This window comes from Equus asinus, chromosome 20 (genome assembly GCF_041296235.1).
Source record: "Equus asinus isolate D_3611 breed Donkey chromosome 20, EquAss-T2T_v2, whole genome shotgun sequence".
NCBI classification, from domain to species: domain Eukaryota; kingdom Metazoa; phylum Chordata; class Mammalia; order Perissodactyla; family Equidae; genus Equus; species Equus asinus.
This window is the reverse complement of record NC_091809.1, coordinates 27639362-27655314: the sequence shown is the minus strand read 5'-3', so window position 1 is coordinate 27655314 and position 15953 is coordinate 27639362. Positions and strand designations below refer to the sequence as shown.

General features: G+C 45.7%; 1 protein-coding gene across 3 annotated transcripts in view; it reads right to left on the bottom strand.

Moving 5' to 3' along the window:
• LOC106827561 (adhesion G protein-coupled receptor E2-like) overlaps positions 1–15953 on the bottom strand; it is a 40642-nt gene that overhangs the window by 16516 nt on the left and 8173 nt on the right. For all 3 annotated transcript variants that reach the window (XR_011496227.1, XM_044752535.2, XM_044752534.2), the window contains 9 exons: positions 15307–15453; positions 15175–15221; positions 14964–15041; positions 13860–14037; positions 13670–13777; positions 13298–13521; positions 12556–12735; positions 11289–11486; positions 10771–11006 (listed from right to left, as the gene is read on the bottom strand). Coding sequence is in view for 2 of the 3 variants with exons in the window: in XM_044752535.2 (XP_044608470.2) it covers positions 10771–11006; positions 11289–11486; positions 12556–12735; positions 13298–13521; positions 13670–13777; positions 13860–14037; positions 14964–15041; positions 15175–15221; positions 15307–15453 (1396 nt within the window). In the remaining variant the exon portion in view is untranslated. The remainder of the gene's footprint in view (positions 1–10770; positions 11007–11288; positions 11487–12555; positions 12736–13297; positions 13522–13669; positions 13778–13859; positions 14038–14963; positions 15042–15174; positions 15222–15306; positions 15454–15953) is intronic.

Genomic DNA, 15953 nt, shown 5'->3' with positions numbered 1-15953 from the left:
TGCTAGAAAATGTCTACTTAACAGAAAAGAAGACAGAAATGAGGAATGGAAGAATAAAAAAAGACATAACATATATAGGAAATAAATATCAAACGGCATATAAACCAGATCTTATCAGTAATTACATTATATACGAATGTATTAGACACCATAATCAAAAGTCAGAGAATGGTAGTATAGATTAAAACTTGAAGACACACTTTGGATTCAAAGACACAAATAGGTTGAAAGTAAAAGGATAGAAGGAGTAACCAAATGAGAGTTAGGGTGGATATATGGACATTAGACAAAATAGACTTTGACAAAATTGTTAAAGACGAACAGGACATTTTATAACAATAAGAGGGTCAGTCCCTCAAGAAGATATAACAACTGTTAACATATACACACCAAACAACAGAGTCCCTAACACATGAGGGAAAACCTGAGATTGAAGGGAGAAACAGACAATTCAACAACAGTAGCTGAAGACTTCCACAGCTCTCGAGTGGGTTTGTTCGTGTCCCCTCAAAATATGTGTCCAAGTCCTAACCCCTGGCACCTGTGATGGTGACCTCACTAGGAAATAGGATCTTCACAGATGGAATTAAATTAAGGATCTCAATATGAGATCATCCTCGATTTAGAGTCAATCCTAATTCCAATAGCTACTGTCCTTATAAGAGAAAAGAGAGGGATATTCAGAGACTGATGCACAGATGCATTGGAAGACAGAGGCAGAGATCCGAGTTTTTCAGCTCCCAGCTGAGGAATGCCTGGAACTACCAAAGCTGGAAGAGGCAAGGAAGAATTCTCCCCTAGGGCCTTCAGAGGGGTTGCAGCCCTACCAACACCTTGATTTTGGACTTCTGGCCTCCACAACTGTGAGAGCATATGTGTCTCCTATTTTAAACCACTAAGTTTACAGTACTTTGTTACCACAGCCCTAGAAACTAATACCATGTCACTTTCAATAATGGATGAATAATGAGGCATAAGATCAATAAAGAAATGGAATACTAGGACAGCACAGTAACCGAAGATCTCTAACAGACTCTACAGAATATTCCACTCAACAACAGAAAAAGGCACATTCTTCTCAAGTGCATGAAGAACATTCTTTAGGATACGATAGACCTTAAGTTAGGCATTAAACAAGGCCTCAATAAAATTTTAAAAATTGGAATCATATAAACTCTTTTTTCTAACCACAAGTGAATGAAATTAGAAATCCACAACAGAAGACTATTTGAATTTCATAAATGTGGAGAAATTAAACACTCTCCTAAATAACCAATACTATTGTCAATTGATTTTCAACAAGGAGGCTAAGACAATTCAATGGAGAAAGAATATCCTTTTCAACAAATGGTCTTGGGAAATTTGGGTATCCACATGCAAAAGAATAAAATTAGGCCCCCTTCCTCACACCGCACACAAAAATTAACTCAACAGCTATCAGACATAACTCTTACAGCTAAAACTATAAAAGTTCTATAAGAAAAAACTGGAGAATGTCTTTGCATCCTTGGGTTAGGCAATGGTTTCTTAGATATGACATACTGAGCACTACCAACAAAAGAAGAAAATAGGTACATTTGACATCATCAAAATTAAAAACTTTTCTGCTTTAAAGAAAGCATATTATGAAGACAGTGAAAAGACACAAATTGGTAGAAAATACTTGCAAATTGTATATTAATAACGGACTAGTATCCAGAGCATATTGAGAACACTGACAACTCAACAATAAAAAGACAAATAACCCAATTAAAAACTGGGCCAAAGATGTGAATAGGCATTTCTCCAAAGAAGATATGCAAATGGTCAATAAGCACACGAAAAGATGCTCAACATCATTAGTAATCAGGGAAATGCACATCTAAACCTCAATGAAATATCACTTCACACTCATGAGGATGGCTAAAATAAACAATGTAGAAAATAAGTGTTGACAATGTTGTGGAGAAATTGAAACCCTCATATATTGCTGATGGGAATGTAAAATGTGGTACAGACACTTTGGAAAAGCAATTCTATGTGTAGATATATACCCAAGATAAATGAAAACACAAGTCCACACAAAAAGTTGTACATGTACGTTTATAGCAGCATGATTCATAAGAGCAAAAAAAAAGGAAATAATTAAAAGCTCATAAACTGGTGGACAGATAAACAAAATGTGGTATATCCACATAATGGAATAATATTTCCAAAACAACAACAAGAATGAAGTCATGATACTCACTACAACATGGAGGAACCTTAAAAACGTCATGCTAAGTGAAAGGATCCAGTCACAGAAGATCGCATGCATGACTTCTTTTAAGTGAAATATCCACAATAGGCAGGTCCACAGAGACACAAAGTGGATGAGTGACTGTCCGGGGTTGGGGCGGAGGAGTGGGTAGTGGGAATGGGGAGTGAATGTTACTGTACATGAGCTTTCCTTTGGGGGGTTGAAAGTGTTCTAGACAGAAGACGGTGTCAAGATGGCGGCATAGGTGGACTCTGAACTCACCTCCTCCCACGGACACAACAAATTTACAACTACTCTTGGAAAAATTACCCATCAGAGAGAACTGAAAACTTGATAAAAATAACCCCCACAACAAGGGACAGTGCTGATCGAGGTGGGAAGGCAGGAATTCCTGTCTGGAGAGAAAAAAGGCCACCTTTGTTAGCCACCATGCTTCACAGCCAGTCAGGAGCAAACTTAAGGTACGAGGCCTTCCCTAGAGGAGTGGGGGATCTGAGCAAGAGAGTGTTACCACTATAGTCCACAGCTTTTGGACACAGCACAACCAAGACGAGTGTCACAATATCTGGCTTTGCTGGCTACTAACTACAATGGAGAATACCCCCAGAAAAGCTATTGGACACAAGGGAAAAAAAGCTGACTCTTAAAGGGCCCACACACAAATTCACTCATTTAGGAAAGCAACCTAAAATCACCAGAAAGAAAGGTGCACAGTCCTTTGATGAAAAGAAACTCAGCTGATAGGCTCTGGGTGCATCTTGACGAGAGATGAGACCTCCCCAGGGCCTGAGACATTGGTGGCAGTCATTATTGTGATCTAGCACAGGTGTGCTGAAACAGACTCTGGCAGATGCCATTGGAGTTCTTCCTCTGGCCTGTTAGCCCAGGATGTGCCCTAATCACTAGAGTGTAGAATAAATCCACGTCAGCCAGGGCAGGCAGCCTGCCCTAGGGACTGGCCCTAGCGAACAGCAAGCACTCAGGCAACTTGTGGGACCACATAGGTGGGGTGCCTAGAACCTTTGCAACCAGGTGAGTGGGTCTGCCTCTGTGGGGCAGGGTGGGCCTGAGGAGCAGGTGGGGCATGTGAGGCACTGGTGGACTGTGTGGGGGCCTCTGCAGTGGGGATACTGGGTCTACTTCAGTGAGTTCGGGCACACACACAAGACAGGATTGTGTTGATGGGGTATGTGGCCCTGTAGTGGTGGGGCCTGTCGGCTGCAGCAGACTTGTGCTTCTCATCAGCCACATAGGCGATTAGCCTCACCTTCCAAAGCCCGAAACAGTTGGGTGCTCCCATGCCTGGGGCCAGCCCCACTCAGCTGCAATCCTGAGAGAGCTGACACTAGCCTTGCAGGCTGTAGGCCTACAACAACTGTAAGCCCCTGAGCCTAGCAACCAGACATGCTGGGGGCCTACTAAGTTAACAGGAAAAGTGTTACAAGAACGTGCTAATAGACCTTGCAGCCAACTGTGCTGGGTTTCCTCACATCCAACAAAGAATGGAAGGATCCACAGCAGCCACACACAGCTGAGAAACACAACCAGCAGGCCAGGGGAACAGCCAAGCCTCTCTGACCAACCAAGCGAGAACAACCCTGCAACAACAGAAGGACACCTATGGCCCACACAGGGGACACCCCTGGAACATTTGGAATTGGTGATGAGAGGGAAGCACATTGCTGGACCTCATAAGGCATCTTTACATAAAGCCAACTCTCCAAGATCAGGAGATGTAGCTTACTCACCTAATACATAGATATAAGCACAGAGAAAGAGGCAAAATGAGAAGACAAAGGAGTATGTTCCAAGTAAGGGAACAGGACAAAACTCCAGGAAAAGAACTAAACAAAACAGAAGTAAGCAAGCTACCTGACAGAGTTCAAACAAAAAGTCATAGGGCTGCTCACTGATCTTGAAAGAAGAATGGATGAACTCAGCAAGAACTTCAACAAAGAACTGGAAAAATATAAGACAGAATCAATCATAAATGAGGACTACAATACTGGTAATGAAAAATTCACTAGAGGGACTCGATAGCAGAGTAAATGATACAGAAGAATGGATCAGCGAGCTGGATGAAAAACTAGAGGAAGTCACCCAAGCTGAACAGATAAAAGAAAGGAGAATAAAAAAGACAGTCTAAGGGACCTCTGAGACAACATCAAGCACACTAACATGCGTATTATAGATGTCCCAGGAGGAGAAGAGATAGAGACAAAGGGGCAGAGAATCTATTTGAAGAAACAATTACTGAAAACTTTCCTAACCTAAAGAAGGAAACAGACATCCAGGTACGGGAAGTACAGAGAGCACCAAACAAGATAAGCCCAAAGAGGCCCACATCAAGACACATTATAATTAAATGTCAAGAATTAATGATAAAGCGAGAATCCTAAAAGCTGCAAGAGAAAGGCAGCAAGTTACATATAGAGGAAACCCCATAACGCTATCAGCTGACTTCTCAGCAGAAACTTTACAGGCTAGAAGGGAGTGGCAGGATATATTTAAAGTGCAAAAAGGAAAAACCCCACAGCCAACAATACCCAACCTGGCAAGGCTATCATTCAGAAGGGAAGGAGAGATAAAGAGCTCCCCAGACAAGCAAAATCTAAAGGAGTTTACCACAAACAAACCAGCCCTACAAGAAATGCTAAAGGCACTTATTTAAGTGTGAAAGAGAACGCTACAAACAGGAAAAAGAAAATTATTTTTAAAAAAGCAATAAACTCATTGGTAAAGGCAAATATACAGTAAAGGTAGCAGATCAAACGCCTATGAAGATAATATGAAGGTCAAAAGACAAAAGTACTAAAACTATCTATTTCCATGAAAAGAGGGTAATGGATAAACATACACAAGAAAAGAGGTTACATATGATATCAAAAAACATACAATGTTGGAAGAGGGGAGTAAATGAGTAGAGCTTCTAATGAGAGGTCAAACTAAAGAGTCCATGGACTTGATATAGATTGCTATGTGTAGGTTATCATATATGAACCTCATGGTAATCACAAACCAGAAATCTATAACAAATACACAAAAAATAAAGAGAAAAGAACCCAAAGATAACACTAAAGAAAACCATCAATCCACAGGGAAGAGTGAAAGAGAAGAAGAAAGGAACAGAGAAAAATTGCTAAAACATCCCCCCCCCCCCAAATAACATCATGGCAATAAGTACACAATTATCAAGAGCTACTTTAAATGTCAATGGACTAAATGCTCCAATCAAAAGGAATAGGGTGGCTGATTGGATTAAAAAAAAAACAAAAAAACGAGACCCATATGTACGCTGCATACAAGAGACACACTTCAGACCTAAAGACACTCAAAACTGAAAGTGAGGGGATGGAAAAAGCTACTCCATGCAAATTTCAATGAAAGAAAGCTGGGGTAGCGATGCCTACATCAGGCAAAATAGACTTTAAGCAAACATTGTAACAAGAGACAAAGAAGGGCACTAGAGAATGATAAAGGAATCAATCCAACAAGAAAATGTAACACTTATAAATAACTATGCACCCGACATAGGAGCACCTAAATACATAAAGCAATTATTAACAGACATAAAACAAGAAATAGACAGTAACACAATAAAAGTAGGGGACTTTAACACTCCACTTACACCAATGGATAGATCATCCATACAGAATATCAATAAGGAAACACTGGCTTCCAGTGATATATTAGACCAGATGGACTTAGCAGATATATACAGAATGTTCCATCCCAAAACCCCAGAACACACATTCTTTTCAAATGCACATGGAACATTCTCCAGGATAGATCACATATTAGACCACAAAACAAGTCTCAGTAAGTTTAAGAAGATTTGAAATAATACCAAGCATCTTTTCTGACCACAAGAATATGCGAGCAGAAATCAGCTACAGGAAGAAAAACAGAAAAGCCACAAATTTGTGGAGATTAAACAAAATGCAACTGAACAACAATTGGGTCAATGAAGAAATCGAAAGAGAAGTAAAAAAATACCTGGAGACAAATGAAAATGAAAATATGACATGCCAAAATTTATGGGATACAGCCAAAGTCATTCTAAGAGAGAAGTTTATAGCAATATAGGCCTACTTCAACAAACAAGAAAAATCCCAAATAAACAATCTAACATGCACCTAAATGAACCAGAAAAAGAAGGATAAACCAAGCCCCAAATCAGTAGAAGGGAGGAAATGATAAAAATCAGAGCAGAAATAAACGAAATAGAGACTTAAAAAACAACAGAAAAATCAATGAAACCAAGACCAGGTCCTATGAAAAGATAAACAAAATTGACAAGCCTTTAGCTAGACTCGCCAAGAAAAAAGAGAGGCAGCTCAAATAAATAAAATCAGAAATGAAACAGGAGAAATTACAATGGACACCTCAGAAATACAAAAGATTGTAACAGAATATTATGAAGAGCTATACGCCAACAAATTGGAAAATCTAGAGAAATGGATAAATTCTTAGAATCATACAACCTTCCAAAACTGAATCAAGAAGAAGTAGAGAATTGGAATACACCAATCATCAGTAAGGAGATCAAAACAGTAATCAAAACCCTCCCCAAAAATAAAAGTCCAGGACCAGATGGCTTCCCTGGTGAATTCTACCAAACATTCAAAGAAGAATTAATACCTATCCTCCTCAAACTCTTCCAAAAAATTGAAGAGGAGGGGAGGCTTCCTAACTCATTCTATGAAGCCAATGTTACCCTGATACCAAAACCAGACAAGGACAACACACAAAAGAAGAAAATTACAGGCCAATATCACTGATGATATCAGTGCAAAAATGCTCAACAAAATACTACCAAATTGAATACAACAATACATTAAAAAGATCACACACCATGATCAAGTGGGATTTATTCCATGGATGCAAAGATGGTTCAATATCCGCAAATCAATCAACATGATACACCACATTAACAAAATGAAGAATAAAAAAAATCACATGATCATCTCAATAGATGCAGAGAAAGCATTTGACAAGATACAGCATCCATTTATGATAAAAACTCTGAATAAAATGGGTACAGAAGGAAAGTACCTCAACATAATAAAGGCCACATATGAAAAACCCACAGCTAATATCATTCTCAGTGGAGAAAAACTGAAAGCTATCCCTCCAAGAACAGGAGCCAGACAGAGATGCCCAGAGTCACCACTCTTACCTAACATATTATTGGAAGTGCTAGCCAGAGCAATCAGGCAAGAAAAAGTAATAAAAGGGATACAAATTGGAAGGAAAGAAGTGAAACTGTCATTATTTGCAGATTACATGATTTTATATGCAGAAAACCCTGAAGAATCCATGAAAAACTTTCAGAAGTAATAAATTAATATGGTAAAGTTGCAGGATACAAAATCAACATACAAAAGTCAGTTGTGATTCTATACACTAACAATGAAGTAGTGGAAGGGGAAATTAAGAAGACAATCCCATTTTCAACTGCAACACAAAGAATAAAATACCTAGGAATAAACTTAACCAAAGAGGTGAAAGATCTGTACACTTAAAACTATAAAACATTGTTGAAAGAAATAGAAGAAGCCATAAAGAAATGGAAAGATACTCTGTGCTCTTGGGTTAGAACAATTCACATAATTAAAATGTTCATATTTCCTAAAGCAATCTACAGATTCAATGCAATCTCTATCAAAGTTCTAACAGCATTTTTCACAGAAATAGAACAAAGAATCCTAAAATTTATATGGAACAACAAAAGACCCAAAATAATCACAGGAATCTTGAGAAAAAAGAACAGAGCTGGAGGTATCACAATCCCTGATTTCAAAATATTCTATAAGGCTATAGTAACCAAAACAGCATGGTACTGGCACAAAAACAGACATACAGATTGAAAGAACAGAATTCAGAGCCCAGAAACAAACTCACACATCTATAGACAGCTAATTTTCGACAAAGGAGCCAAGAACATACAATGGAGAAAGGAAAGTCTCTTCAATAAATGGTGTTGGGAAAACTGGACAGCCACATGCAAAGGAATGAAAGTAGACCACTATCTTTCATCATATAGAAAAACTAACTAAAAATGGATTAAAGGCTTGAATGTAAGACTTGAAACATAAAAATTCTAGAAGAAAACATAGGCCATACACTCTACAATATCGGTCTTAGCAGCATATTTTCAAGTGCCATGTCTGACTGGGCAAGGGAAACAATAGAAAAAATAAGCAAATAGGACCACATCAAACTAAAAATCTTCTGCACAACAAAGGAAACCATGAACAAAATGACAAGACAATCTAACATTTGGGAGAAGATATTTGTAAACCGTGTATCAGATAAGGGGTTAATATAGAACATATACAAAGAACGCATACATCTCAACAACAACAAAAACAACCACCCAGTTAAAAAATGGGCAAAAGATCTGAACAGACATTTCTTCAAAGAAGATATACAGATGGCCAACAGGCACATGAAAACTGTTCAACCTCACAATTATCAGGGAAATGTGAATCAAAACAACAATGAGAGATCACCTCACTCCCATCAGAATGGCTATAATTAACAAGACAGGAAACAATTAGTGTTGGAGAGGGTGTGGGGAGAAGGGAACCCTTGTACACTGCTGGTGGGAGCGCAGACTGGTGCAGCCACTATGGAAAGCAGTATGGAAATTCCTCAAAAAGTTAAGAATAGATCTACCATATGATCCAGCTGTCCCACTGCTGGGTATTTACCCAAAGAACTTGAAAACACAAAGGCATAAAGATACACGCACCCGTATGTTCATCACAGCATCATTCACAATAGCCAAGACTTGGAAGCAACCTAGGTGCCCATCAAGGGAAGAATGGATAAAGATGTGGTATTTATACACGATGGAATACTACTCAGCAATAAGAAATGATGAAATCTGGCCCTTTGTGACAACATGGATGGACCTTGAGGGTATTACACTGAGTGAAATAAGTCAGAGGGAGAAAGTCAAATACTCTATGACCTCACTCATAAATAGAAGATAAAAACAAGAAGGAACAATCACATCGAGACAGACGGTGGACGGGTGGTTAGCGGGGGCACAGAGGCGGGTGGACGGGGTGATGAGGCACACGTGTGATGACGGATTCCAATTAGTCTCTGGGTGGAGAACAGGATGCAATCCACACAGAAATCGATATAATGATGACATACACCTGACACTTATGTAATATTATAAAACAATGTAACTGCAATTGAGAAAATGTTCTAAAATTAGATTGTAGCGAAGGCTGCACAACTCCATGGTTAGTCAAAAGCCACTGATCTGGACACTTTAAAGGGGTAAATTTTAGGGATGTGAAATATATTTTAATAAAAATGTGAAAACAATAAATCTAGTATGAAAAGCTGACAATAAAAGACTGCAAGCTCTGGAGCGTGGCTGTCTGGATTGGAATCCCAGCTCTGCTACGTGCCAGCCGTGCACCTATGGGCATTCACCTAAACTATGTGTGCCTCAGTTTACTCATCTGCACAATGGGGCAAATGACAGTACACGTCTACTTCATACTATTGGTGTGAGGACTGATTAAGATAACACAGACAAAAAATGGTTAGAAAAGCGCCTGGCCCAAAATAAGCACCTTGTAAATCTTAACTATGATACAATCTATTGTTTTGATTATTTAAATCAGCTCCACTTTTCCAAATGAAAAATTGGAATAGCTTTGGATTTCGATAAAGAAGCAGGTTAGACTTTTTTAAAGTTAATTTTTATTAAGTTTATGATAGCTTACAATCTTGTGAAATTTCAGTTGTGCATTGTTGTTAGTTGTGTTGTAGATGCACCCCTTCACCCTTTTGCCCACTCCTCCAACCCCCCTTTCCCCTGGTAGCCACTAATCTGTTCTCTTTGTCTACATGTTTAAACACCACATGTGAGTGGAGTCATACAGACATTATCCTTCTCTCTCTGGCTTATTTCACTTAACATAATTCCCTCAAGGTCCATCCATGTTGTTGTGAATGGGACGATTTTATCCTTTTTTATGGCTGAGTAGTATTCCATTGTGTGTGTGTGTGTGTGTGTGTGTGTGTGTGTATATATATATATATATATCACATCTTCTTTATCCAATCATCAGTTGATGGGCACTTAGGTTGCTTACATGTCTTGGCTATTGTAAATAATGCTGGGATGAACATAGGGGTGCATGGGGCTTTTGGAATTGCTGACTTCAAGCTCTTTGGATAGATACCCAGTAGTGGGATGGCTGGGTCATATGGTATTTCTATTTTTAATTTTTTGAGGAATCTCCATACTATTTTCCATAGTGGCTGCACCAATTTGCATTAGACTTTTTAAATTTTGATTTCATCTTTGCAATTTCAAGGATAGAGATTGAAAGACATTCTCCTTAACTGTTATTATCTTCCACCAGAAAAATGCTTTAGGGAATTAATACCAAGTCTCTCTCCATATTATGATCTGGGATAATCAAAATACTATGCTGGTTCTATGGTGGTCATGTTTGTGCTGGAGAAGAGAAGGACAAACGGGAAAGTGCATTTACCGGGTGGGTGTTCCATAAAGATCTGGCCTGGATGCTGCAGAAATGGCCACGATCACGGCGGGGACTCCGTAGCCCACAGGGAACATGAGCTTCTTCATGAACCTGCTCACACTGGAGTAGCTGACCACCGTCAGGTTGCGCGCAGTGAGGAAGAGGTGCAGGCCCGCCAGCAGCATCCAGGTGAAGGAGGCCAGGTAGAGATAGTGTAAGGCGCCCGCGATGACGGCGCACAGCACCTGGGGGAGGAGCGAGGCCTCACCAGGAGGGACTGTCGGGGTGCAGTGGGGCCCCAGGACCTCTCCCGTGCCTTGCCATTGGGGAGAAGTCTGATGCGTATGAAGGAGCGGTCAGAGAGGGTTTGTCGTCTAGTTGCATCAGTCAATGTGACATTGGTCACTCACCCCCTAACCTTCCCCGGGACCCAAGATCATTTCATTAAGGCATCCAGTGTAGCATGGCTCCATGGACTCAGCACCCCCTGGGGCAGGCCAGAGGGTCCACTGGGACAGGATCAGTACCGTGATCTCTGTTCGGTCCATGGCCGTGAGGAAGAGGAGGTGGGCCAGGAAGAGGCAGAGCGAGAGCTGCAGGTGGAGCGAGGTGCTGGTGTTCTGGATGGTTCTGCACAGCAGGAAGGTGAGGGCCGCCAGGAGGAGGCACAGCAGAGAGAGGCTCAGCCCCACGTAGGTGATCACATCCAGCATGGGATCCTCCTCCTGGGACCCAGCAAAGAGGAGACCACAGTCACTCCTTCCTGCTCTGGGGTAATGGCCCTTCCACCGTTTTCATTTTTATATTTAGGCATAGAAAAATTAGGAATGGAGGAGCCAGATATATTTGTGATGTTTGTGGCTAAGTACCCACAGGTTCAGAACATGAGGACACTATGGGATTGTGAACTGATAGATTCAGAGCCTGGATGAAGCCCTGCCTCTCACAAGGGCTTTTTTCCCTTTAGAGGTCACCTGAGTGAGTCTCTGGTCTGGTGACCCAGAGGAACTCACCAGCTCACCCGGTCATGGGAGGAGGCCAACACGGCCCCTGACCCACCTGTTCTCAACGGCTCCCCTGGTGCCCTCTGCCCTCTGCCAAGTCGACCTTTCTGCAGCCCCTGAACATTCCTGCACCAGAGACCCGTGAGGTGAGCAGAGGTCTACTTTGGCGACCATATCCCTGCCCCCACATGGACACACCCCTTCTTCCAGGTTTCCAGTCAAAAGCCAGTCCAATGCTGCTGGGAAGGCATATGGCAGATAGAGGTCCCACATCAGGTCCTACATCAACTGACTTGAAGAGAAGGAGTTTATCCTGGGTGGGCCTCGTCTAACCAGGTGAGCCCCTGAAAGATCTGGGCTCTTCCTGGAGAAAAACACTCAAAGTTAGAGTGAATTTTGATGTGAGGGAGCTTCAGCTGCTGGCCTCCAGATAGGAACTCTGACACCTTGTGAGAGAGGCCAGGAGATGACCACATCAGAAGGGATGCAGGCGGCCCCCAGGTGTGAGCATGGTCCCCCACTGTCAGGTAGCAAGAAAGTGGGGCCTCAGTCCTATGACCCCAAGGAATGAATTCTGCCAACAACATGAAGTGCAGAGGAGGAGCCCAGGCCTCAGAGGAGAGTCTGGTAAGACCTGTAAGATGCCGACAGACAGCCCAGCTGCACCACGCAGGACTGCTGACCTGCACAGACTGGGGGTGACACATCTGTGGGTCTTTCAGCTGCTGCATCTGTGGGAATTGGTTACAGTGCGATAGACTTTGAACGCAGCCCCTCTCAGTGCCCTCACCTGCACATCGTAGTGGGCCATCAGGACAGCAAAGCTGCTGAGGTGGCTGCACTGGCAGGTGGTGCTGTTGTTCCAGCTGCCCAGTGTCCAGCACCCTGTGGTGGCCCAGTGCCCGCCCCCATCGTCAGCTCCCTTCCAGAAGGCACAGATCAGCTCCTGCCGTGTCCCGGGCTTCTCTGGCTGTGGGCAGGTGGGGGTGACCAGAGAGGTTAGCCTGGAGCCCCCCTGGGTCCTGAGCGCGGGCTGAGGCTGAGGAGGCTGTTCTTCATTTGCAGCTGCCCGCTGAGCACCTGCTGCGTGGGCCATGCAGGGGCGCAGCAGTGACCAGGGCAGACCCACGTCCCTGCCCTGGGGGGCTGACACGCTCGGGGAGACAGAGGGTAAATAATAGACCTGATAAGTAAGTACACTAGACAGTGTGTTGGAAGGTGTTAGGTGCTATTTAAAAACATAAAAAGAAAGACACAGCGGAGGGGAAGGGGAGCTGTGGCTCCAGGTTGTAATTTTCAATCAGGAGGTCCGGGGAGGCCTAAAAGAGAAGGGGACATTTGAACACACTGGAAACAGGGAAAGGGCTGAGTCACGGGAGGGAAAGGTGTCCCAGGCAGAGGGCACAGCAAGCGCAAAGGCCCTGAGGTTTGAGGAAGGAGCAGAGTGGGCACAGGTGGGCTGCAGAGGGACCACTGTGACCCTGGCTACCGGGTGAGCAGTGGGGCTGACCCCTCCCCGCCCCAGGACTCACAGGGTGGGAGAAGGCAAAGGTGACCTTGGGGTCGAGTTTCGTCGTGTTCGTGTTGCTCAGAAAGACCGAGTTGACGGCCGAGAGGAGCCTCCACTGGACGCCATAGAGGGGGCTTTCGTGGGTCTCCTCCAGCTCAGCTTGCCTCTCGGGGTCCAGCTCCAGGGAGGCGTTGGCCAGCAGTTTCTGCATGTTGGGGTTGGAGAGGATGCCCGCCACGGTGGGGCCTGCGGACAGACACACCGGCCCGTATGCCCTCCCTGCTCCCTGAGATGCCTCATCCAGCTGGCCATTCCTGGGGGCCCGTCTGACCCTCACCCCTGGCCACATCCCAGCCCCCTCCCTCTCCACGGGTGCCCCCGCACCCTGCCTTACCCGACCCCGCAGCCCCGGCCGCCACGGCCCAGTCCAGGAGCATCCGTGCGTGGCTCTGGCCCAGGGTGACGTTCCCGTGCCCCTGCTCCTGGATCACCAGGGACAGCTCTGAGGGGAGAGGGGCAGTGACTGGGGGTCCAGGGCAGGACGCGTGTAGGGCTGGGGTGGGCAGGGCAGGACGAGGCCTCACCTGTGCCTTCAGGAGACTGGTAGGTGAAGGAGCCTCCAGGCACGGCCTTGGCGAGGGTCCTCAGGACTTCTTCCAGGCCCGAGAGCAGGTGGGTGACCGTGTGGTGCCGGTCAGGCAGGGCCAGGGTCTCCAGGTCCCCGGGGGCTTTCAGCAGCTCGTCCACTGACTGGATGAGGTCCTGGGGGTGGTGGGTGACAGCCCCTGGGTCATCACACCACAGGGTCCGCCTGAATGACCCTGCTCTCCCCCACCAGGGACACAGGAGGACCACCCAGGGCCTGCGGAGCACACGCGGGCGTCATCGAGACCCCGCAGGAGCCAGAAGACCAGTGAGGGGGCAGCCTGTGTCCAGTGTGTGTGTCACAGCCACGGCGCTCGACGTCCCTCAGGATGGGCCTACTGCCCCTCCGCCCAGAACAGTTGCCACGAGTCACGTGGCCGTCGGGCACTGGAAATGTGGCTGTTCCAAATGGAGCTGAGCTTGAAGTGTGAAATACGCGGCAAAATTGCAAACACTTAGTTCAAAAGAATGTGCAATATCTCAGTGACATTTTTATGATTCTGTGTTGAAATGGTAATATTTTGGATCTATTGGGTTAAAGGCCATTTTCTCAGTAATTTCCCTTGTTTACTTGTACTTTTTCTTTTAATGTAGCTACCAGGAAATTTAAAATGACATACGGGCTCCCACTTTTCTACCCGCTAAGCGCGCATCAGCTCCACCCTGCGCCCCCGGGCGCCAGCTGCTGTTTCTGGAGCCACTTTCTTAGTTCATTTATGAAGTGAGGAGAGGGGCGGAGTCACTTGCCTGAAGTCACACGGCAGGGAGGGGCAGTGGGTGGGGCAGGGGATTTGAACCCTCGTGGCCCAGCTCCAGAGAGAAAATCCTTAACTGCTCCCTTCTCCCCCTCGAGTGCACGCGCGCGTTTCAGGCTGTGTGGGCACGTCCGCGCTTCAGTAACTGGTGTAGACATGGCGTGTATGTGGCGCACATGGACACGAGTCTCCCTGAGCAGAGGCCCTGCTGGGGCTGTCTCCACTCACACGGAAGCATCCCCCAGACACCGCAGGGGACTGTCCTGGGCCCCTGGGTCCTGCCCCTACCTGGACGGTGTCCTGGGCCGAGGCTGGTGTGAAGCGTCTGCGCAGATCCTGGACTCTTTCAAAGAAGCCTGAGAGACGCTGGGGGGAGGGGAGCAGAAGGGGTCAGGGAGTCAGGGAGCCTCGAGGGTGGGTGGGGAGCTTGGGGGAAAACTGGCTGACGGCGGGGGAGGGGGGGAATTCCTGCCTCCTGGTCCCTGCTGGGGGCACTCACCTGGCTCTGGATTCCAGGGGGCAGAGTCCAGGTGGGGAAGGACATCTCTGCAGGGGACAGACAGGGGTTCATTAGGGCTGAGAGGGTCTGTGCTCGTTGGGGTGGAGTCTGGGGTCGTGTCAGATCAGGTACCTTCACACACAGTGGTGTTTTGGTTGTCCCGGAACCCCGGCAGGGGTGTCCACCCTCGGCGGCAGCGGCACCTGTATGAGCCCACGGTGTTGATACAGGCGGTGGAGTTGTGACATGGATGCTGCCTGGAGCTGCACTCGTCGACATCTGGGGACACGAAGATGGGGTCAGGCCAGGTCACAGCCTGGATGAGGCCCCTCTCCCCTCCACGCCCCGCCCCTTCTCCATATTTGCATCCCCTGGCCCACTTGCTGGAGGTGATGCCACTTGGTGACGGCACACCCCGAGTGGTGACCCCAGGTCATGGGGAGTGCAGAGGTGACTAGCAGGTGAGCCGGACGGATGTGCAGGTTGTGAAATAGTGGGAACCTTCATCGCAGTTAGTAATCAGCTGCTGCCTGGGGTCCCGGGAACCTTCCCCGTGGTACCCCAGCTCCTTCCCCAGGACCCCCAGATCTTTTCCCATTTGGTCTCAAAAGGCTTAGCACCTGGCCCAGCAGGCACCCCCAGCCTTCATGCTGCTGGGGCCGCATGGGAGCCATCGAGTATGTGAGCAGCTGTTCTGGGTGGGGGTCCCCAGGAGTGCAGCCGCCGAGCTCTGGACCTGCACAGACAGTGCCGTCTGGGCCTTCAGGGGACCCAGGAAC